Source organism: Heliangelus exortis, chromosome Z, assembly GCF_036169615.1.
Source record: "Heliangelus exortis chromosome Z, bHelExo1.hap1, whole genome shotgun sequence".
Classification (NCBI taxonomy): Eukaryota; Metazoa; Chordata; class Aves; order Apodiformes; family Trochilidae; genus Heliangelus; species Heliangelus exortis.
Genome location: NC_092454.1, coordinates 64,776,626 through 64,801,071, shown reverse-complemented (window position 1 = coordinate 64,801,071; position 24,446 = coordinate 64,776,626). Strand labels below are relative to the sequence as shown.

Sequence of the window (24,446 nt, the reverse complement as noted above, 5' to 3'; positions counted from 1 at the left end):
GTAGGTTGCCTTTAAGAGAGAAAAATAGCAGCTCAGCAAACCACCACAAATTTGAGACGATTAAGTATTCACATACTTCAGGAGAGTAAAATCTGCCTTTTCCCATCTGCAACAGCTCCAGGCTGTGATACTTGCCTCCCTGTAGTGAAAGGTATTCTCAGCAAGTGCCACACATCTTTCATCCTTGCACAATTAGAAAGCAGAGAATAATTTCTCAGGCGGGTGCCTTAAGCAATCCCTCTGCATCTATATTTAGACTCAGGAATTTCACAAGCCACTCAAGCTGTAAAGCTCCTGAAAGGAGCAATCTAGCCCTCCCTCCTCTCTGTGCTGTCACTCTCACCTTCTCCTTGCCCTCTGCCTTGTGATCCAGCAGGCATTAATGAAGTCCTGTGCTGAGCAGGGCTGGGAAAGAACAAAAATATGTCACTTTAGATGCTTCACTGGAGAAGTGTGGCAGCAAGGCAGGAGGAAGCAGCCATGGGTAACAAAAGTACTGGGTTATGCTGGTGTGTCACATTCACAGAAATCAGGTCCAAATAGCTGTGAGTAGCTACTGCTCTTTTTATAGGCAAAGCAAGTTTTAGATAACTATTCCTGTTCAGAAGTGTTTATTTTAGCTCATGTTGCACAAATTTATTTAATCAAAAGTGAGATAATAAAAATGGTGCCATAGATCAAAATAGAGAGAGGGAATATTTCTGCATCTGCATAAATCATCAATAAAAGGAGGTTCAAGTTTAAGTAATGGAGAATTTAATCCTGATTAAAGTGTATCCCAAATAACAATCAATACAACTTTTGAAGGAAGTGCCATTAAGAGAAATGACATTGCTGAATGCTCACTGCCTAGAAAAATCAATTATTTTCTGAGCAGTCTGTGTGTTTTATTACCTGCATCCTCTGGGGTTCCCAATATCATGCAGTATGAGTAGAAAGCATGGATGGATTTCCCAGAGTGTAACTGTTGGAAGCAGGTAATATACTGGTTCAAAAGAAACTCCTAAAACAACTGGTTTACTGCCAGCTTCCAGCAAAGGTTCCTGTTTTCATTGTCTGGGGTATGGAAGCATTAGAAGACACCTATTCCTCTACTTAGTACTGCATATTTATGGTTATTTCCCATGCTGTGGTTTGTAGAATGAAAGTGTGTATAGGAGAGATGTTCCTGGAATTGGGGTGGAAGGATACCAAGGTATATTTTTAGTTAATCTGTACTTGCTTTTGCAGAAGTGGATAATAAGGGAATTATTGTTTTTCTTTTAAATAGATCTTTTTACAAGTAATCCATGTGCCCTTCATGTGCTAGGAAAACAATTGTGAATAACAAGAGTGAAAATTGTTCATGATGACATTTGAAATGCTAATTAATACGTAGGGAACTATGGCTCATTTTTGTGTATATGTGCATATCTGTATGTCTTTTACAGGCTGGAACATGAAATACAGAAATTAGAAAGTGAGGAATCCCAAATATCTGCCAAAGAACAAATCATTTTGGAGAAACTAAAAGAGACTGAGAAATCCTTCGAAAACTTGCAAAAGGTATTTTTAAAAAAGTAATTCACAGATTGAAACCAAAGTAGACTCAGCACTGTTTGAAAGTAGTAGTTATAATTTATGCATTTATGGGAAGACGGAGGGAAACTGCAGAGCATATAGCTCAAACCAGGATGAACAAGACTAGAAGAGATATAGAGGTGTCAGATCTATTTTGGTTGGGTTATTTGGATTTCCCTTCACACTATAGCTTTTCTCAAAGAGGGATTTCTCCCTAGGCTATCTGCAGGGAAATAGTGTGAGCATTTAGCCCCACTGAAAAATGCCAGCAGGATCCTGAAAGGCATTTCAAACTTCCCTACTCCCGGTGGTACCCAGAGACGCTGGCATTTGCCACAAAAGCCAATTCTGTACATTACACCCGGCAACAAAGAGCAGTTTTAGTTACACCTTGTCCCTTTCCCTTCATCTCTAATAGCACCTAAAACCAAGGAGTCTCCACCCCCGATTACTGCTGTAAAAACTACAAAGAACCATAAAATTATACCCAAAATATAAAAGGTTTAACCAAACATTTTTTTTTTTTTCCTTCACAGAGTTTCTCACACCAGGATGGTGGTAAGTGCCTTTTTATTATTGTATAGCTTTGGGTTTAACAAGACTGGTTACTGTAGCTTTGATGAAAAGGTTTACAAAGTGGGAGTTCTCTTCATTGTGTGTTTCTGATTTATTGCTCGAGCTATTATCTGTCTCTTTTGTATTTCTATAGTGCAAGCACAAACATCACTACTGTGGTGAAAAAGTATTCCTTTGGCAGATCTCCACATCTTATGTGCACATAAAGGGAAAGAACATCACAGATGAGTTAAAACAGACATCATATAACTTTTATGTTATTGATCCCTTTCATCACATGATACCCCTGCACTGTAGCCTCCTGTTCACATCTCTGTGGTCAATCTCCATTGTATACACTCATACTCTTGTTATTAGCAGTTAAATGGGGACTATTCCTAATACACAGGAACAACTACTTCACTGATTAATTGTATTCCCTGTGTGATGATTCTCACAGAAAGAAAACCATCCATGAGTGGATGAGGATGTAATAATTCCTAGTTTATGACCTCATTGTCACACTATGTTTTATCAGTCTAGAAACTGAGTTACTAAATGTAAGTGTCTGAGTGAGCAAATAATGTGGTTGGTTCCCAGGAAGCTAGTAAGACCCTTGTAGAGTCTCTGCAGAACACCTAAAACTCAGTAAAGATATCAAGCTGATCCACCTGCAGTTATATCTGTGCTCCAGACACTCATTGTCAATATATTTCTTTGAATGGACAAGGTTCAACATACTGAGGTGAAAACTAGCTCCTCTAGCTGCTGGCAAAGCCATGCCCAGCTGCACTGGGCATAGAGATGAGGAATATGGAGGGTGATCCTAACATTAAAGGACTGAGACACAATGGAAGGTTAACACATAGTTTGTGAGCTGACTTTAAGGTGTTTTTCTGAGAGCATTAATATTAATTAGCGAGAGAGTATTCTTTTTAACACGAAGATCTACTTCAGAAATTTTTGCTTCAGGTCTAGTTCAGAGATTTTCACTTCTGTTAGCAATATAAGTAAAGTTTTATGTTAAATCCTATTGCTGGGAGAAAAAAATGTAAGAAGTCCCAGGATGCCCCATGGTAAGAACTTGCTACTCCTTCCTCCTGTAGCATTTGAAATTGTCTGTCACAAATTAAATAAAGTTCCAGAATGGCAAATATTGTGCGCCTATGCAGGGTTTCACCATGGTTATTGCTAAGTTTCCTAAAGAGGAATGGGGCCTACAGGAATTAACACCCAAATTTTGCAGAAGCTTTTTCAACTGCAAGACGTGATCTCTACTCTTCATGCCTGTTGCAATAAAAGGGGAATGAAAGGGAGTCCCAGCTAGCAAATACAAAGCAGCAGTTTCACTGAAGATACCTTTTTGTAGCAATGTAGTATTTTATTGAGTTCAAGAGCCCTCTGCTTTCCAGATTTTGCCTGATTTAAGTGGACCCCTCCCTCACAGACGAATCCAGAAGCAAGAACAATTCATGATTTCTGAAAAGTAGCAGAAAACTGCAGAGTTATGCCAAAGAGAGCAGAGTGCCTCCAGAATAAATGTGCAAGCAGGGGGATCAGGGGGTATAGCTAAGTAAACCAGTACCTCTTCTCATCTAGACCATGTGCTTTAAATATCTTGTCTCTTCCTCATGGCAGCTGGTCCTTGTGGACTGAGGTGGGCCCAAGTTATCCTCTAAGCAGTACCATACTCTTCTCCTCCAGGGCTGACCAAGGCTGCAAGCTGTCTGGTTAGCTGTCCCACCGTGGGCATGATGTGACTCTATGTCTTCAGATGATGAAAGCTGAGCTTGTCCTACTGTTTTTTTCTCTCCCTGACAACAGTCTGTGAGGGTAGCTGATCAGACCAGGAAGAAAACATGTACATAGCTAGCTACAAGCCCTTTGGTACCCTTGATACTTCCTTCCTTCAAAAACATGTAGGACTTGCTTTGTCACAGGAGATGAGCCATCTGTCTGACAACCATCTGTTACACGTGCTGCAGAGGAAAGGGGTAAGAGCCACAGGACAACATAAGAAGGCTGTGCAAAACACAGCTGCAAACCAACACCAACTTGTTGGAGCAATTTACGCAATTGCTGCCACATCCTGAGAAACTTCCAGTCCATAAATCCCACATTAGTTTCCCCAGTGTCAATCCATTCCTCCCTTTACTCTAAATATGATGAAGGTACAGATTTACTTATCACATCGTTGTGTCCCTGTGCATGTTATTGTGCCATATATAAATGGTGACAGAGCTTTTGAGTGTACAGAAAGCACAACTGCAGGGAGCTCAGAGCCCAGAGGGATCCAGGTGAAGGCTGCAAGTGGAGGGACAAGGGATGGTGAACACTAGTGGCTGTGCAAGTGACTTCTGTGTCCTTCCCACCCTTCCCAGAAAAGAGTTGTGTTTGGCAATGAGCACTTCTGAGCTTGAAGTCATCCAGGCACAATATTCTACATTTTCCAGGGTATGAACACATTTTGCCTTCATAGATCACCACACAAGAGAAAGCAGAGCAAAACTGCAGCCCTGTCACCTGCAGTTGTGCTTCTGCCAGCTCCTTGATGACTTGTGACTGATCAGGTCTCTATTAAACAAGGACTGAGATGATGCTAGGAATGACATTGTTTATAACTGCTCAAGTTTACAGTCAAAACCAGGCATGCTGTAGTGCTATGCTGCATGCAAGAGATGAATAATAGAAAAGAGAGAGCTCTTTATGTGTGTGGATGTTCATGGCTCCATGTATATGTAAAATAAACGCCACATTACAATCTGATGTAATTACCTTGATTGCTGAATTTTCCTCGGGGGTGGATTTGTCTGCTGCAGTCTTTGACCATCCATATGCAAACTGTGTGCTGCTACTTACAAGCTGGCAGTGTACACTTGCAACCCAGAAAGCCAACTGTATCATGGGCTGCATCAAAAGAAGCATGGCCAGCAGATCAAGGGAGGTGATTCTCCCCCTCTTCTGTAGTACTGTGTCCAGTTCTGGACCTCCCAACACAAAGACTTGGACCTGCTGGAGGCGGTCCAGAGGAAAGCCACAAAAATAATCAGAGGGATGGAATACCTTTCCTGTGAAAAAGGATGAAAGGTTGTTCAGCCTGGAGAAGAAAAGGCTCCAGGGAGACCTAACTGCAACCCTTAAGAAAGGCTTTTTAAGAAAGATGAGAACAAACTTTTAAGTAGGATCTGCTGTGACAGGAGAAGGGGTAATGATTTTAAACTAAAAGTGGGGAGATTCAGACTAGATATAAGAAAGAAATTTTTTCACTCTGAGGCTGGTGACACACTGGAACAGGTTGACCAGAAGGATGGTAGTTGCCCCATCCCTAGAAACATTCAAGGTCAGGTTGGATGGGCTCTGAGCAACCTGATTTAGTTGAAGATGTCACTGCTCATTGCAGGGGAATCGGATGATATAACCTGTAAAGGTCCTTTCTAACACAACCTATTCTGTGAGTCTATGACTCTACTTCATCCAATATGTAGAAGCCATAATTACAGTAACTTCGCAGTTTGCACAAACTTCTATTTGAATTTGGTATCTACTGGCATATATTTTGAAAAAATACAACTCTGAAAACCCAGATGATTTTGTTCCCAGCAGGTTAGTCAGAGACTTTTATGGTTTTCTCTGATCTTAATCAGCTCTGCAGCCCAACATCAAATCAGATGGGAATGTCCTTGGAGGAGTCAAGTACAGATCTTTCCAGAGTGCATTCCATATGTCCTGTAAAAACACACAAGCAATTGGTTTTCAGTTGAAGGGTTTTAGATAACTTTTAAATTTGATCTGGCCCAGTAGGTTTATATGAGTTGAGTCCTTGCAAGAGCCACAGACCAGTCTCTACTAATGGAAGTTCAACACATGAGTTGTTGTAGCTGCTTGATCTGGGGTCCAACTCTGTGGGTCAAGACAGAGGCAAAGATAGCATTGGAAACCACTGCCTCATCAGCATTGTTTGTTTTTCTGTTCTGTTAAGTAATAGGCCTATGCCTTCCCATGTGCCTCTGCCTGCTGTTCACAAATCTGAAAAAAACTTTTTTACTGTATTTGACATCTTTAGCCAGTTTCAGTTCTAGCTGAGATTTAGACTCCCTGCATCTCAGCATGCCCCAGTAAGGTTCTTGTGGTCCTCAATGCCTATTTGGCTGCCTTTCCATAGCTAGTATGCTTCTTTTTTAACTTTTAATTACACCTAAAAGCTCACCATTAAGTCACTGTTGTCTTCTGTTCAGCCTTCTTCCTTTCCCTTTGCAGAGAAAGCACTGTTCTTGTGCTCTCAGCAGTACTACTACTTCAATAATCCCCAGCACTCACATGTTCCTTGTCCTTGATGAACACTGAATCTCCTCTGAAGCAGACCTCTGAAGCTGTGTCTGTTAAAATTTGGGGTCTTTGTCCTTAATACTGGTCTTGTGTGTGCTCATTGGGATCTTAAACTCCATGGTGTTGTGGTCAAAACTCCACGGTGTTGTGGTCACTATATCCAAGGCCACCACTAGTAGTTTTGTATCAAGTAAGTATTCTCTGTCCATGACCATTAAGTCTAGAAATGTGTTGCTTCTACTTCACATGTCCAGCATCTGTAGCTGTAAGCAGTGCTCAGTGCTTTCCAGGAACCTGATGGGTGGCTTATACACCAACTTACTTTCCACCAAATGTTTGAGTAATTGAAGCCACCCATGAGGACCATGTTCTGTTGTCCTGACTCTTCCTTGAGAATCCAGACTAAGGTTATGTTGGCTTCATCACTGTGATTGGGAGGTCAGTAACAGATGCTTAATGTGAGATCCTCTGCGACAGTGTTCTCTCTAATCTTAATCCAAAGGTATTCATTTAATAGAACTGACATAGTCTCCAGACATCTCCTCTAAATGCTCAAATGTCTGTTTTTCATAAAATGCAGATCCTTCTCCTCTTCTTCCCTTGCAATTTTTCTGAAAGACTTTGTAGCCATCCATTACAGTCTTCACATCGTGGGAGTTTCCCCTCTGAGTTTTGGTGATTCCTATGACATCTCTCAGTCTGGGTACAGAGTTCTTGTTCTTCATGTTTCTTGCCCAGACTTGAAGTGTTTTGACTTAGGGTTCATGCCTTGGAAAGGGTCAGGGAGATTTCCTTACTGCTCTGGTAGGCGCACTCACCCACTCAATTGCTTATGGAGTTGCAGGTGTCAGCTGTGAATCCTGTCTCCCAAGTTCACTAGTTTAAAGCATGATTCTCTAAGTCTGAGCCAGGCTATTCAGCTTTTAGGTCTTATAGGCTATTCAGCTGTTTTGGTCTTACAAATGTGGTGGGAAGGTCATTATCTCTGTTCCTTTTGATGCAGCCTTGTGGAGTCCCAGAAGGCCTTGCAAGTGGAACAGCCATGCCATTTGAGACAGTATTTGCAGAAGACCTTAGGCACTAATTTTAGTGAAAGTCAGACTTTTTACAGGTAATCCAGCCCTTGAAAAATGAGCTCACCAGACATTTGGCCACAAGCCTCTGTGTGGGAGCTATTCTGAGCAGTTCTGAAGGTTTAGTTTTGTGTAAGCACCCTTGAAGGATTATCTGGCCCCATATGTTCTCTCAAGCACTTGTCTGTTCAATAATATGGAAGAGTGCCATAGTCCCAAAATGCAGTTTGTTGTAGTACAGAAAGTAGTACAAAAAATCACAGGACATGTTCAATATTAATAAATCATCAAAAGTTGAAATTAAGATATTGAATGGGGTCAAAGCAGCTCAAATGCTTTAATCTATGTCTTCTCATGTGAACAAAATGCTAATTTGTGTCTCATCCGCTCCTTGGAAAACTGATCTCTTATGTCCTTTTTAGAGGTGATAAAAAAAACAGATCTTGTTGCCAGTGAGATAAAGGGAAGTGAGCAAGTATATTTTGTCTAGGGGAGGACAAGACTGGCAGAATTAAAAAAGCCTCAACTTCTAGTAATTTCTGTCACATGGTACTACCACTTCAGATGAAAGAACAAAAGAATACCACACCACGACACCACCCTGGTGCTCCTTTCTCAGGACAGTAATAAGAGATTGTCAAGAGCCCAGAAACTTATTTTTTAATATTTCATTCTAAATAACATCCAGAGAAATTTCTAAACTGGGTCAATATTAACAGTACCTAATGCTTACCTAGGTGTTGTCTCCTAAAAGAGGAAGAAAAAAACCCCAAGTGGCTGAAGTCCTCAAACAGAGGCAGCATTAAAGTGAAAGCTTCACCATCAAGCTGTGCAACTGATCTTGCTCACTACTGGACATCAGTGATGCTGGCTGCCAGAACAGTCAGCTCAGTTTCCTGTACAGGCAGAAGAAAAATTTCTTGTAAAGAATTTTGTGCCCATGGATGAGAACTGTACCCTAACTGGCCTTTTCTTCTCCTGGGCTGCAAAAGAAGTAAGGATGATTAGTTAAGCATCACAAGTCTGCATTGTCAATCAATCTGCAAGAGGAGCATGTACTGAAACTACTGTTCCAGCACTCCAATACACTCTGCAGGGTAAATAATTACTGAATTTCTGCCATTTCCAGAACACAAAGTGCCTTCTTATTCTGGCCCATAAAAACAGTCCTCACTTCTTTGTTCTGAGAAACTACTTTAGTCCTCAATGATGGCAGGCTCATTTGCTGGTGATATTTCCCAGAACAACTACACTGAGCACTGTACCAATTTCTCATCAAAGGCAAGAAAATCGGCAAAAAAACCCACCAGCTGTTGCTGGCCATAACTTTGTCAGCACTGTCCTAAACAAATATTTCTCCTAGTCTCTACTGCTGAAAATAAAAAACTTTGAGGAAACACTATGCATTGAAAATATAAAAGCCCATTTGCCAAGACAGCAATTTGTCTACTGAAGTATGAAATAAAATAGTATTTCCCTGGTGTATTTCCCAAGGGTGGTTTTTTTTTTCAAATTCATCTGTTACAAGCTGAACTTACATACTAACTTTCTTCTGAAATGATTTTGCACCATGTCACTCTGCCATCCTGCTCTAATGCAGGGGAAGAGGACCTCACTTACATTGCTCCCTGGGGGATTGAATGTCTTTTGGGGAACTGAGATTATGGTCTTCCTGCACCCAGCAGCCACTGCAGGCTGTCAGGGCAATAGAATCCTTTCACTGACACCAGACCCAATCTTCTTGCCAAAGTAGTAGACTTTGGGATTAAAGAAGGCACATAATGTTTGATGAGGACACCACCACGTGTAGGATTTTTTTCTTGGATGGGTGTTAGCCCTTAGGGAGCATGATGAAAGGATCTCCTTCATCAGATGCAGTCTCTACAACAGGGTGCTTAATTTTCTCCTTCCGTTCACCAGTTCACTTTCACGATCTACACTGGTCTTCCTGTCTCACCTTCTTGTAACACAGATTGGCACCAAGGAAAACAGTCTGCCTTCTACCCTTACACATGAACCAGGTCATACTGAGGACTCAACAACTTAAATTATACCCAGCAAAGTGCCCCTGAAGGAACAAGAATGCTTTGTTTCACACCAGAAAGAATCTCAACTTTGAACAGAAATTTGACTATTTCTATATGAAACTGAAAATATTTCCTGTTGATAGGAAAGAATATGATTTTTTTTCAATATTTTTCATTTTGATTTGGTGCCTTAAGTGTAAGTCAACTTTTTGTTCATCTGTCCTCTAAGCTTTGCTTTTAGCTCAGCAAGAACGATATATGCTGTCTAGTTATATTTAACTGTCCACAAAACTTCTCCCAGTAAATATTTGTAAATGTCTTTAATGTCTTTAGCTAATGCTAAACAACCATAGTCTCGAATGTAAAAGAACTTTTAACATTCATTTAAGGTAGCTTTCTGTTGGTTCAGAGTTTGTTAAAGACTGGCACTAGAGAACTGGCAGGCATTTCATACCCACTGAAGGTGACAATGGGCACCTTACTAGTATCTACACATGATTTCATTACTAGCTAAATTTCACTTTTAAGAACAAAAAGCAAAATAGTTATTCAACAATAATGGAGAAAACCTGTACAAAAGAGATGCCTTTCATCCCATCCAGTCAACACCAGCATTTTTTGGCTTTTATATCTGTATCTGAAATGTCATGTATTCTGGGTATCACGTTAGGTTTGTTCCTTACCTTCCCTCTCTCACCCATTTTAAAGGTCATGGACTTGATAAATCCAGAACCTCCTGACAAATAATTTCATGTGTTCAACTGACATAAGGTTTGAGTCATCTGGACCCATTCCCTCCTGCCTCAGCTAGTCTATTGAACACCAATCACACGACAGTGACTTTGCACTTTGCTTTGATCCAATTATCTAGTACAAAGCTCCAGTGACTATTGTCAGGGCTGACAACACTCTGCTGTCTAAGCAATGAAGCCACTGGGGCTTGTAGCACGAATCTAACTGTTTCCTGTTCTCTGACACCAGATGCAGTAAATTACATTTACTCCCAGATCCCTGAACTCCCAACCCTCTATTCACGAACAGCAGAGCCAGTTCCTGGGCGGGACGGAGCAAGCAGAGTAGCTGGTAAGTCTCAAGGAGCAAAGTATTATAATACAAGTCCAGTAGCCATGAACTTTTTTTGTTATATTACCTTAATGGATCTGGTGTCCCAGTATCATTTAAATGACAGGAAATGCCATTTAATTTGTATTTCTTAAGTAAGTCAAGGATTTTTGAGTTCAACAATGTAGTTGAACTACATACAAGTAGCATAAAATGTGCCCAATATTTTTGTGTGGAAACATTTGGTTCTTTCCATCTCTGCTGATACATATACATGGAATCTAGGCCAAGGTTTTGTCTTCTCTGTTGTACCCATGCAGCTCCCATTAAAATGTATTACTCTCACAGGCACTCACAGGTCCCCATACCCTCTTCAAACTTCTGTGTCGTTTTATACTTATGTGTGTATCATTCTTTCTTCTTGGGGAAAAGGGGAAGAATTACTGCATGTTTAGTGCTTGGGATCACATAGAGAATTATTCGAATTGTGTCCTAAATGTAACAATATGATTGTTAAAAGCTGTGTGCTTTTCTTATTTTCAAAAAAATGTATTCCCTATCTCAAGACCAGATTTCTGGTGACTACTTAAGGGGTACACTTAAGGGGTGTACCAAAGAGTGAGACTGAAAGGTGGCTTACTTGAAGAAAGGTTAACAAGCATAGCAAAGCAATGTCTGCAGATAATACACTGTACACAGCTACAGAATTTGCCATTTTGTTCAGCTGTTGCAAGCCATTCCAAAAGCTTCCCTTTTGCCCATGCTTGCCCTGATCTGTTCTAAAAGCAAACTTTTCCCTATCTGTTTTGTACCATTTTGTCAACACCAAGAATGCAATACCTTCTTTCATTCTTCAAATGACCCAGAAGCCTTGCTCATGTAGTCTTTGATAAGAGTATCGTGTGTGTGCAGTAGCATAAAGGCACCATCGTATGTGCTCAAAGGTAGATGGTAAGCATCCATCTTAAAAGAGGCTCGAAGTCTAAGAAGATTTAATTTTTTTTTAAGAATAGCTTCTCAGTTCACGTTTGTCAGAATCCACAATCTGGCAGAAGCCAGATCTTTTTGTCTGCACATCGAGATCTTGTTGTCATGAAGCATTGCATTATGTAATTAAAGCTTGTGCAGAAAAATCATACTTGTGAATAGAGGTTGTCATCTTCAAATACTGCTCTCAGTTTCAATTCCGTCAGAGAGTTCTCTATTGTGTTACCAGAGCACATTTTCCAATAAATAAACTCTGGTTAAATAAAGACATTTTAGAAATCAACATTAATTAAATTTCAGCCACTTTGGCAACAAGCTGGGCTGCTGGGTTTTGCTGTGGAGAACAAACATTATGCATATGGGCAGATAAGCAGGGTTCTGTTACTCACTTCTTCCATGGCAATGCATTTCACTAGTGAACAGCTTTCTAAGAAACTTGTGTATGTCTATGCATTTATGTGTACAAATAATTTAATGTCATCCCTGGGGCAGGTCATAAACTGCATGTTACATCAATACCTTAATAATACTGCTGCTGAAATCAGGGCAGAAGATGTGAAAAGAAACTGTTGATGGAAGCAAATCTTTAAGCAAATTAGCCAGAAATAAAATGCACGTTGACCACACCTTTTAACTCTCTAGATCAGAGCAGATATCAGGCAGCTCAAAAGCATGGCTAGAACTTGTTGCCCAGCCTTTCTAATAAAGACATGGTTACTTCTTTGTACTACTTACCATAGGCAAAATGATACTCTTGCAACTCTTCTCAAATACGGCTGGGTCCACATGATTTATCTATCAAATTTTCCTGTTTGCCCATTGTATGAATTTTCTTTTAATGCACAGTACAGGGAGAGTCTGGCAGATTGCACCTTCCACTGCACAAAAAATATGTGCAATAACATGGCATTTTGATAAGAAAATCATCAGCTATTACGGAAAAGTCATTCCCCAGATAATATTTTCATTCTTCAAAGAAGAGGAGTGTAGGATCTCCAGGGGATCTCCGGCTGCTGCTTCTTACTAAGAAGGTAGCAGGCAGACAGTCTGTGCACTGTCAGTGCCTTCTCTGTTGTAGTGCTCAGGACAAATCAGGAACTTGTGCCTGTCAGAGATTGTTTTCTGGATGTGCTGTTGCTCCATCATGGATCAGCTTTGCTTCAGTTCAGCTATCTGTCACTCAAAAACCCGCCAGAATGTCATTTTTCTCATGTTTACCATAGACTGGAAAACCCCTTTAATCTCTGTGATTTTCACAGATAGTAAACAGTATCTGCCTGGGCAGCCCTGGAAAGGTCAATTGATGTTCAGACCCCCCTCACCAAAGGCTGGTCCTTACTTTCATTCTCCTACCCATGCCAGAGCATGGTCTAAAATTGAAAACTTCCAGTCATTGCTCCCAAGTAGAAGGTGAGAGGCCTGAAAATTGTAGCTAGCCCTCATCTTCTGCTGGCATCTCTTTCAAAGACCCACCAGCACTGGAGCTCTGGGGTTGCCTTGCTACCTAAAGGTTGAATTGTCCTTACCCTCATACTCACCATCTCACCAAATTCAGCTTCAGAATCAAAACATCCAGCCATTGATCCCAAACAAAAGATATGAGGTCAAAAACCTGTGGCTGGCCCTCAGCTTCCGCTGACATGTTAAACAACATTACTCCTCCTTTCCTTCTCCCCCTCATACCCACCCAACAAACTGCACCATGAAAGGAACAAATTCTAGGGTGTTAGCAGTGGCACCTGCATCTTTTTCTCTTGTTACTCCTTATGAGTTGGATTAAAGCCTTTGAAGCAGACTTACTTTCATGAGACTTGAAGGACAGTTGCCCACCAACTTCTGGACCAGTACTGTCCCAACTTCTGGACCAGTACAGTTGCCCACCAACTTCTGGACCAGTACTGTCCCAAGCGAGTTCTCCATGCCAGCTGCTCTCCAAGCTGCATCATGGTACAGTTTTTCACACATCTCCTTGGAGCAACCTGCTCAAAGACTTAACTTCTGCTGGCTTTGGGGCAATGTTTTTTTTCCTTATTCCCAACCTAAATCTCCCATTTCACTCCATGCCAGCTGCCCCTCAGCCTCCTGCCGCCCACTTGGCAGCAGACACCAGCTCTTGCCCCTCAGCCTCCTTCTGGATGCTGTGTGGTGGCCAGGCTGGAAAAATCCATCATGGGGAGGCAGATCAGACACCTGATATCCCTATTTCATTGTGAAAATGGGCACCCTGCACTCAGGATCATGGTAGCTATGGACACAGCTAGTTCATAAACCTCCCATAGCAGTGGTAAAACACAATTCCATACTGATATTTCCCTCACCTGCAATGGCCAAAGTGAGATCCTTGCTTCTGCAGCCCACTCCAGCCTCACTAACACTTTACTCTCAGAGGCAGCAGTAGTTCTTCAGCCACGAGCACCTCTGCCCTCCAGCTCCATGCAGGTGTTTGTGCAGCATTGCACTTGACCTAACCAGCCCTGAGCGAGGTCTCAGCAAGCACACACAGCACACAGATATCCAGACACCCCTTTGTCTGGGCTGCTACTTCATAGGGTCCAGCACTCACCCACTCAGCTATACATTAATTTTCTCTCTAGAGTTGTAGCGTCACGATGCATGTTATGATAAAATTCCTGTTGCTGATGAAATATTTTGCATTAAGGATAGAGAAAAAAATATCTACTATGTATGAACAATAAGACTGAGGGAACACATTAAACCAACAGTATTTTTTTAACATTTATTATATTTTAAATACAAGAATACCAAGCTACATTGGTTCTTGGGCCAGTGATATTCTGTACTTACTTGAAAATAAGTCAGGGAAAAAAGCCAACATGTCAGTTTGTGGTGTCCCCAAGTAACACAAATCATTATTATAACATTGAGGTTCTTTGGTGGAAAGGTAAGTTTCATGCACACTTGTCACTGCCCATGGTAATTTGTAATTAAGTGTCTGTGGATATCTGTCCAGAAGCCAAAATGTCTTCATCTGCATACAAAGAATGCTTGAACAAGTGACCACTTGTGAAAAATCTGTGAGATCTTTGCACATTTTTCCTTGAAAAGCTGTCTAGGATCTCAGAATGAGTGTTTGAGCTGTGTAGACTGCCTGTATGTTCCTACTGTATGGTCTCTGCAGAATTCATCTTGTTACTGCGTCCTCCTTAACTGCTAGAAAACCTTCTTTGGTATTCTAAAGCAGCATCCCTCAGTCTCATGTTTTTATCTGTTATTTCACTGCAGTTTGAAAACCAGTTCGTTATTCTTTTTTTCTTCAACTTTGACAATGGTGCTTAGGGACTAATTCAATAAAGAAGGAATCACTTGTTGGCCATTTCGTACATCCTCTTAACCTGCAAACAGAGGTCACTGTCGATGACTTGGTGTGGAAGCAGAGATGCCTGTCCTACCATATACTTGTGGGAGAAATTATCCCATTCTTGTGTGGTTTTGCTTTCCCACCTGTAGAATGGGGGTAAACTATGTTTCTTCATCTCTCTAAAATGTTTTGAATGCTACAGATGGAAGAGTCAGGGTGTTATTTACAGCAAACAGAACTTGTGATCAGCTAATGACAGTTTGATGACAGAGAAGGAAAAGACAGTAGAGAGGTTCCTGGAGATGTGTTTTTCTCTTAATTTTGAGGCAAGAATGGAAAGGTTAGGGCAACCTGCATGCTGTCACCTCCCTTTGTCTAAATTACACCTAACCCAAGTGTTCTTGGCGCTCCTAATTGATCAGACACAGCTTCACCTGGCTTGAGTTGGAAGATAAGGTCCTGTTTGCCACAGCTGTGCCTGGCCCCAGCTGCACAAAAAGCTGTAGTGTGATAATGATCTCTGTCCACAGCATTGTGTCCCACCTCTAATGTAAAACACTTGGCCCTTCAGAGACAGGAGTTAGGAAGAGGGGCACCATAGTTTTCTTTGTCTGTTTGGCAATTAACCGTTCACTGGCTTTTTTTGTTGTAACATGCACTTCCTCTCTTGTTTTCATTCAAGCTTTGTGCACCATGGAAATTAATGTGGAGAAAGACAAACAGACAGGAGAGACCAAGATTGTCTCTGCTTCACCTGTTGGCCCAGATGAGGCCCATCAAAGAGGATTCAAAGTCTATGATGATGGTACCAAGGTAGTCTATGAGGTTCACTCTGGTGGCACAGTGGTAGAAAATGGAGTACATAAATTAAGCTCAAAGGACGTAGATGAACTTATACAAAAAGCTGGACAATCAAGTGTAAAAGGAGGGTATGAAACAATGACTGTGTCAGAGAGAAATGCGGTAGCCGATGGAAACCTTAGCCATATGAAGGAGCAAATGCTCTTCAAGGAGGCAAAGCTGGAAATGGTACACAAACCCAGCAAAGGGCATGCTGTGAATCTTCAGCCCCAAGACAAACCATGCGGTGGCGAAGCCCCAGAGGCCAGCGCAGATCAGCCAGTGACAATGATATTTATGGGCTACCAGAACATCGATGACGAAGAGGAGACGAAGAAAGTGCTGGGTTATGATGAGACCATCAAGGCAGAGCTGGTCCTGATTGATGAAGACGACGAAAAGTCATTGCGGGAGAAGACCGTGACGGATGTCTCCACCATGGATGGGAATGCTGCTGAGCTGGTCTCTGGCAGGCCACTGTCAGACACGACAGAGCCCTCCTCTCCTGAGGGGAAGGAAGAGAGCCTGCCCTTGGAAGCTGCCCCAGGTACACAAAAGAAAAAGCGCTGTCAATGCTGTATTGTCATGTGAACACCTCCTCCTTTCCTGCTCTGGGCAGCTCCTGCTCCACCACTTACCTAGACCTCACTGTACTTCTAACTGCAATACTGTGAACTGGAAGTGAATGCCTCCATTGCCTTGCAGTTGGGTTGCTTTGCTTTCTAGTTCTTAAGGAAGAGGAACGCATGGTTATTTTCACATCAGATGTACTATTCGGGGTTTGGGGAGAGGGTGGGGTTTTTTTTGCCTCTCTTTTTCTTTTTTCTTTTTTTTTTTTTCTTAATATTTCAGAGTGAGAGATAAATGGGAAATGAAACAGATGTTTTCATATTTATTTGATTTTTTATATACATATTATATATACATATTATGAAAACACTTTTTACATTTTTCTTTGGATATCTGGCAGGCTTGATCAGATTCCTAGAATCTTGTGGGAATCTGAGTTACACAGCAGCCAGATATGAGAGCCTTAAAAAATATTGCTTCTCTTTTTTAAGAAAAATCACACTTAAACATTATTTTATAATTCCTAGTTTTTATTTCTTGTGGGAGAGGCTTATATAATTTTATTGTTTTTTGCTAAAACTCAGACAAGTCTTTCCCAAAAAGTTTGCATAGTTTTGTTTTACAGAAACTTTCCAGTTCAGTTTGCCGTGTCAGAAAAACCCATCAGCCATTTCTGCTTATTGGTGATACCAAAAGTGGACCTTAATTATTCTTTCTAGAAACTGTATGAATGATGTTTTTGCCTTATCTAAATCTTCCAGATTACAGTATTGTATGTGTACTTCATCTCCCCAAATTACAGTTGAAATTAGCTTGATGTGAATAAGATGCAGCTGTTACACCAACTGGAGTCACTGATCTAATTACTTGCCTTTCAGTTATTCTGCCAATGTTTATATGTGAAGTTTTCCTGCTGAACTCCAATAGATGAAAGAGGCTGCTTTCTCTTTCCCTAGAGTATAAATGAGCTCTCACAGTCTGACCCTCTTCCCACTGGATTCAGTGGTGAAATTCTCAGTGCTGGGAATGGGGGCAAGGATAGAGTTTTATTTTGTAATTCTTAGGGAAGTGTAATTTCTCATAGTGTGTACTTCAATGCACCTACATAATGACAGATGATGGGTCTGATCCTGCCCTGCTTGCCCAGGTCAAACTCTTGTGGATCTCCACCAGAGTTTTATTGGAGCAGCTTTTTTGGGAGAAGATCCTACATCCACAAGACTAACATTTTCAAAAACTGCTGGTGGTTTTGGATGCTTCATTTTCTGGTGTGGGATGCTTCCAAGAGGCTTGATTTCCACTAAACTTTTCTTCATCTGCTCTCTGAAAATCAGGCCTGTTAAAAGCAACTGAAGGTGAAAATGTGCAAAGGCTAAGGCATCCAAAATAAGTAGATGCTTCTTTGTTTCTTGGTCCTTTCATTCTTCTAACTACAAAGAAAAAGCAGACAGCTTTTTCATGGCAAGATATTATGAGCCTGATTCTTGTCTCACACTGGTTTTGCTTAAGTGTAGCAGCTTCACTCACTCTAGTGGAGTTAATCTGGATTTATAACTGCAGAAGTGAGATTAAAAATCAGGATTTAAATTTTCTGATAGTGTTAAAAAAGTACTGAAGAATATTTTGAAGTGTCTTTGAAACTATCAGACTTTAAAATTGATAACAGCAACTGAAATACAAAACAAAAAAGTATATGTAAAAAAAAAAGAAAGAAAAACAACAAAAAAGCCTCTTTTCAGTTTGAGGTGGTTCGTATGATATATCTCTTCTTTCTTGGATGGTGCTTTTACTGCATTAATTGTAAGTTCAGAGCATCCAATTAAACAGAGTTCTTGCTCTGTACTCTTTTCTTTCTGTGCCAGTAAGAAAGACATTTGTTCACAATGGTGGTAATATGAGGCACACTGAAAACATACACACACTAAAGAAATGCAAAAGGTAGTTCCTGCTTTAGGTCACTCAGCTGTCAATATGGAGCTGGCCAGTCTTACTTCTCACTATTGTTCAGGTGGCAGTGAGAAAAAAAAGCAAGTTGAAAGTAGAAGACAGACACATCCTTATGGCACCTGCAGAGAGTTTGCTGGCCTCCATCTCTGCTGCCGTGGCTGGATTTAATAGACTTACATGCACTCCCTCCGCCTGCCCCAGGGGCTCTTGGATGGGAGAAGGACCAAACTCACCTGCAGAAGCTCTGCACATAATCCCTTGACTCAGGCTTAGGTGGTTAAGTTTTATCAAAGAGGGGAACAGCTGCAGAGCCCCTCATTGCAACAATAGGTCTGGTGGCTGCTTGTTGGAAACCAGCAACCTGTGTTTTAGGTTTTTTTGATTAGGTTGCGTGGTGATTTTTTTTGTTTCTTTTTTCTTTTTTCTTTTTTTTTTTTCTTTTTTTCCCAAATGCTAAACATTTACAAATCTCAGCATATCTTAAAATGTGACTCGGAGTTTTCACCCCCAGGGTGGCCTGGCGAAGTTGTCCCTGGGCATATGTAGGACCCCAAAGCACTGCAACATGAGGGGTGAAGTGGTCTTCATCTCACCCCTGCCCTGCATGCCACAGGAGCCAGGTGCACTTGCAATAGTTCTCTCACTCTGGGGCCTGTTCACTTCACCTATAACACTCAAAAACAAATCTTCCAGCCATCTCCTCCTGGCCTGGCTGGTCATCTCACTGCTCACCACCTTTTCCTCTCTGGGTGGGATGGCACCTCACGGCCACCCTGGCCTCCTGGTGTCTTCCCAGCCTGAGCTTTCTCCCTGCTGCTTCTCTCCTCTATGGACATTTTTTCCCAAAGCCTTCTGCTTGAGAAATTTGGGGTGTTGTCTTTACGCTAACCCACTCTGTTCCTGCATCTCTTCAGCCATGTGCTCCTCTGTCAGATGTCCTTCTGGTTCAGCACAGTCTCAGCATTTTGGGGATGACTCCCTTGGCGGTCAGCTCTGGGAGATGCTTGCTGAGGCTGGGACCAGAATGTGTGTGAGACCACTGCACCATCTGAGGCACAACATGGCAGAGAGATGGTGGCATACAAGAGTCCAGAAGTGGCCCTTTAGTGGTTAGAAGTAGAGCACAAGCCTTAAACCTTAAATCTGCCAAATACCTACTACTCAGTATTTGTAGCTAACACTGAGTGCCTAGGAAGGCCAGTGTTTTTTATGTGTTCATATGAACTCCATGGTTAATGGAGTAGATTCAGAAAAGCTCAAGGTTTGTCTGCATAGGGTTTGTCTTCAAGGGTCAAAGGCACTTCCACATATGAGGCCAGGAAAAGTACGAAACAAGAGCAAATTGGTCTGAACTACGAGGGCTTTAGCTATGTTGGCTGAAACATGCTTATTCCAATCATCCTTCTCCACAAAACACATTATGTCCCTTCCTGGACATCAGCTTGTCCCTTCCAGCCGCTGGCCTGCAGCAAAGTTATAGGGGAATTCAGACACATCAGCCTGGGCTGATAAATGTAAACTGGTTTTCCAGAGCTGCATTGAGCTTCATAGGGTCAGTTTTCCCCTCACCCTTGGATAGGAAGCTGCCTGTGGAAATTTCGTGCACAATCAGGCACAAAGGAAGAGATTCACTCTACAGTCGAGCAGAGAGAGAGTTTTGTAAGGGTCACTATGGAGGGCTTTTTTTTATTATTATTGTTTTAAGCAAATTTCCCATCTGTTTAATTTATGCCATCACATGTACATTTTCAATTTCAGCATGAGGGGTTACAAGAAAGTAAATTCAGAAACTTCGTTCAGTGACAGCATTTTGCCACAACAAACTGCTCGCCTTAACTTTTGTAAGAAAACAAAAATAGAAACAAAACCTCTTTTCAGTGTATCTTTTCCTAGACTGGGAAAAAGTAACCTATAGAACTTTTTTATAATTTGTATTTTGTAAGTTTCTATGAACCCACTTTCCATGTCGTCCCTCCTTTGCATTCAGGGACTGTTTCTTTTGCAAACCACTGCATTTTATTTCCACTCTTTATTTTTTTTTTTTTGGTTTTTTTTGTGGGGTTTTTTTGGTGGTTTTTTTTTTTTAACAGAAGAAACATACAAATCAAGAAACACAGCATTATGATTAGTGGCTAGGCAATCTCTTTCAATTAAAAGAGTATCAATACAGAAAGAAAAGAATTACAGGGTTGTTTTCTTTTTTTAATTTCCCGTGGCTGATGTACTGTATGGTATATGTTTACAGAACTCCTCTGGTCTGCCTTTGTGATGTTATCTAAAATGAATGGCAAAGTAGGTATGGTGTGCCATTTGAAAGTTTGCCTTAGGACTCTTGGGTTTCCTTCTTATTTTTTATCTTCCTTTTCATTATTTTTTGAAAAAAAAATGCAGGCTGTATTCCAAAGCTGTATGAACACAACATTATCTTTCAATCCCCAGCAAGGGAAGTGTGCGCAAGCCCTTCTCCAAGAAGCGTACCTCTACCAGTGTAATAGAAGACCTCAGCCCTGCTAACAAAAATGCATTCACCTAATTCTGCTGACCTATTTCAGACAGCAGGCCTACTCACAGTAGAAATGTGTATAGGTGTTTGCCAAGATCAGGGCATTAATGATTAACACAGGGTGTAGCTTGGGTGTTATTTGTGTATCTGTACCAATTTTATGCACTGCTGAGTTTGCCCAGGGTGCTGTAACCCTAGAGGCCAACTCTGAGCATTGCTACTTCTGCTGAGAAAAACATGAAACAAAATGGTGCTTAGCATCTGGTAGGATCAGATCCCAAGTCAGCATTGCTACCACAGTAGTGGTCTTCGTGGGCAAATATTAAATGGGACTGCCTAACAGCGTGTATTTTAGTCCCCTGATTTTGTTCGTCAGTTCACTACAGTTTCATCATTATTAACATTATAGAGATAGAGCAAGTTAATCAGAGCAGGAAGACAGCACACAGAGTTGCTAGAGAAATAGAAGGTGTTTCACCTTTTGATTTAGTCTAACATCCAAATGGCATACACAGAAAGTAGGTGGGGATATAATAGAAAATGTAGTATTTTACATTTGTGTATTTTTTTAAGGAATAAATATTTTTGTAATGAGATACAAACCCTACATGGGTATTGAGTTTCTGAATATCATCCTTCCCATGACACTGAGACTTTGAACTTTTTCATGTGTTTATGACAATGCCCAGCTTCTTGGGAACTTTTGTAGACGTAACCATGATTTCCTCCAGGAAGTGGGATCACAACACTTTTTAAAGAATAAAGTTAGAAGAGTAGAATCCAATATCACTGCTATGAACATGGCTAAATAAGAAAATTCATTTAACATAAAATATGAACCTATGCTTCTTATGGCTAGACAAACTTTTTTATCTCGAAAGCCAATATGGTAGGTAATAGCTACCTACTATCAGTAGAGAGAATGGCTAATTAGGAGAACTGTATGTTTTTTTCACTTTATCATGCTTTATGCAACATTAGATTTTAAAATGTCAGAGATGGTGCCACTGGAAAGAGTAGAAGAAAATAATTTAGACAAAGTAGAAGATTATCCCACAGGCTGGCATATCTTATTTTTTTCTAAACTCACTCAGTTTCAACCAGTTCTCTCTGTCTTTTGGGAGGTTTAGGATTTGCTTAAATTATGCTTCATGAGCCTTCTGGACAGCAAGAATAGACTTACCTCCGGGCTTAACCGGAGGTCACAGGCTATGACAATATCCAACAAAAATGTGGACTGTAATTTTTGTATGTAAAAGAGTAAGTTGTATAAAATGGCTGAATTTATGAATTTTAGAAAATCAATGGATTGTCATCTAGTCCAAAGAGAATATAAATCCAACTTGTAATATAAACTTATAATGAAAATTTAGCTTGTAAATAGTGACAAGGGTGCATGAAGTTCTTAAAAATGTCCCACTTGTATTTAAAATCAAAACATTAACAAACAGCCTTCTTCCTCATGGGTTTGAAGTGTCTTGCAAAATCTATAGCTTTTCTCCTGTGGTGGTCCCACTTAGGCTGTTCAGTGGATTAATTACAGGCCACTTTTCTTAAGGGCAAATGTGTGAAAAATTCTGAGCCCCTTCCTCCAGTTTGCAAAATCTTCACTTACTTTGAGGGCTTTTGCTGTGATTGCATTGCAAAGCTTTCCTCCAATTGTTTCCCAAATTCTTCTCGAAGAAGCTTTTAGGGATTTGTTTTAAGAATTAATCTACTGCAGAAATAAAAAAAAAAATTCTTATTTTTTTAGAGTTAGCTCAGTAATTCAAGTTCACTAGTATGGGTATATTTGAACACTTTTACTTTGCATTGGTATGCTAGTGATTCATACCTCAATTTAGGCTTTGCAAGTCTGTAAGACCTAACCACTTGCCTGAAAGTTAAGCACCCAAGCAGCCCTTTTTAGTCTAATGGGATGACCCAGATAAGTGACATTTAATGCACAAATGCTTATAGAGTCTGGTCTTTAAGCAATATGCTACAAGCAAGGCTTATGCTGCTTTAACTGTATCTTCTAGTTCCTTTGATTAGACTTTTTTAATAGTGTTGTGAAACTGGTTCATTTTTGTGCTGAGAGGGGTTTAGAGCATGGTCTCCTTGCTGACTGTGTTGGAAAGCAGACAAAAACCCTCCAGGAACTCTCAACATCCCCAGGGCCTGAAACAGGTGGGGGTCAGTTTCTTACCTACCCAGAAACATAACAAAAAGTCAGTGTAAATTTTCCTTTCAAATTTTTCTCTTTCCATATCTCTGTTCCAGACCCCACCTGCCCCTTTCTCTGTACTCACCCTCATTCTGGACACCACTGCTCCACTGCTGATTTTCCCCCTTTCTCTGCTTCCCTTTTTGTGATCTCTTATGAGCAAAGACAGGGGGAAGAAAAGAGACACCAGAGTTAAAAACCTCGCCTCAGGCCTGTCGGCATGAGTCCTAAGTAAAAAGAAATTACAGTATTCTGTCCTCAGTGTTCAGACATCTTCCTGTATCTTCCTAGGTTCTTAGCATGGATTTGATACTAGAGGACCACTCTCCCTATCCATTCATCTGGCATCCCACGGACTGCCCAAACAGAGGGTTCCACTAAAATCTTACTATTTAAGTAAATCTGCTGTCTCTGTTACCATTCCTTTGGGAATGCATCAGACCCCCCCAAGCCCGCATGAGATAGATGTGCCCAAGTACTTAAAATGGTAGGATCCAGAAGCCAGTTATAGGAGCAGAAGGCAAACCAGCTCATAATTGTCAGGTTGCTATTGACAGGGCAAAGGAGTCAGGAGAATTTCCCGACAGACTGATCCAGCATGTAAAGGCATTCTTGGATTAAATTAGCTGCCAAGAAGTTACTGGTATCCCTCCAAGATAATGTGCTAGTCAGAGAGAGACAAACTCAAAAATAAAGAAGGTTTTGTGCAACCATATAAAGTCTCAGTTGAATGCTGTGATTAAGCTCCACTAATCTCAAGCAGTTGCTTGAAGTGTAACACATACTTAAGCACTACTCTGCTTAAAGGATAGCCTTTAAGCCTCTGCTTAGGGAGAGCCTTGAGGATATGTAAGATTGGCCTGTTATGTATGACTAAGGTGCTTTACTGATGATGGACTCAAATTTTGTCCCTGTTATTTTGCAAGTACGGATGTAGGCACTTCTTGGGGGTACATCCAGAAGATAAATCCATTTGGAAGCTTCTTTGCTTTTCCAGTGGCCACTGAATCTGAGTGCAGCAAAGGTAGCCAAACAAGAGCAGGTCAGGACAAAGGCAAAGAACACATTTCTGAAAGTCTCTTGCCCCTCCTGACAATGTTCACTTCATAGATAAAGAATGACTCTTTATAAGGGGTTTAAGAAAATGTTGTGTAAAATGCAGCTTTTATGGTGAATGTAGGTTGTGGTTGAGATTTTTTTTAAGCTTTAGTCTCCCACTTTCTTTGTGAGCTAATGTAAATAAAATCCCGTTTTGTTGGGGAAAATCTGCTGTGCTAACACTGGATTAGAATTGCTGGGGATAGCTGCTGTACTTTGTAACCTGAAGTGTACTTTTTTGACTGTTATGTTTTTTTCTTCAGATTAAAAAAAAAAGTACAAAAAAAATAAAAAACCAAGAACACTGCCAACAACAGCCATGCTGTAACTGTGGCTTCTCTCTTTTTTTTTCTCTGTACAGTATTACTAGTAA

General features: G+C 40.8%; 1 protein-coding gene across 10 annotated transcripts in view; it reads left to right on the top strand.

Annotated features, from left to right (window-relative positions):
• PALM2AKAP2 (PALM2 and AKAP2 fusion) overlaps nt 1-24,446 on the top strand; it is a 260,559-nt gene that overhangs the window by 105,736 nt on the left and 130,377 nt on the right. For 4 of the 10 annotated variants that reach the window (XM_071731456.1, XM_071731458.1, XM_071731457.1 and 1 more), the window contains 4 exons: nt 1,431-1,545; nt 2,097-2,118; nt 10,523-10,624; nt 15,592-16,296. In XM_071731456.1, the coding sequence (XP_071587557.1) occupies nt 1,431-1,545; nt 2,097-2,118; nt 10,523-10,624; nt 15,592-16,296 (944 nt within the window). Of the gene's footprint in view, nt 1-1,430; nt 1,546-2,096; nt 2,119-10,522; nt 10,625-15,591; nt 16,515-24,446 lie in introns of those variants that run through there. The other 6 variants (XM_071731461.1, XM_071731460.1, XM_071731463.1 and 3 more) reach the window with 4 other exon arrangements.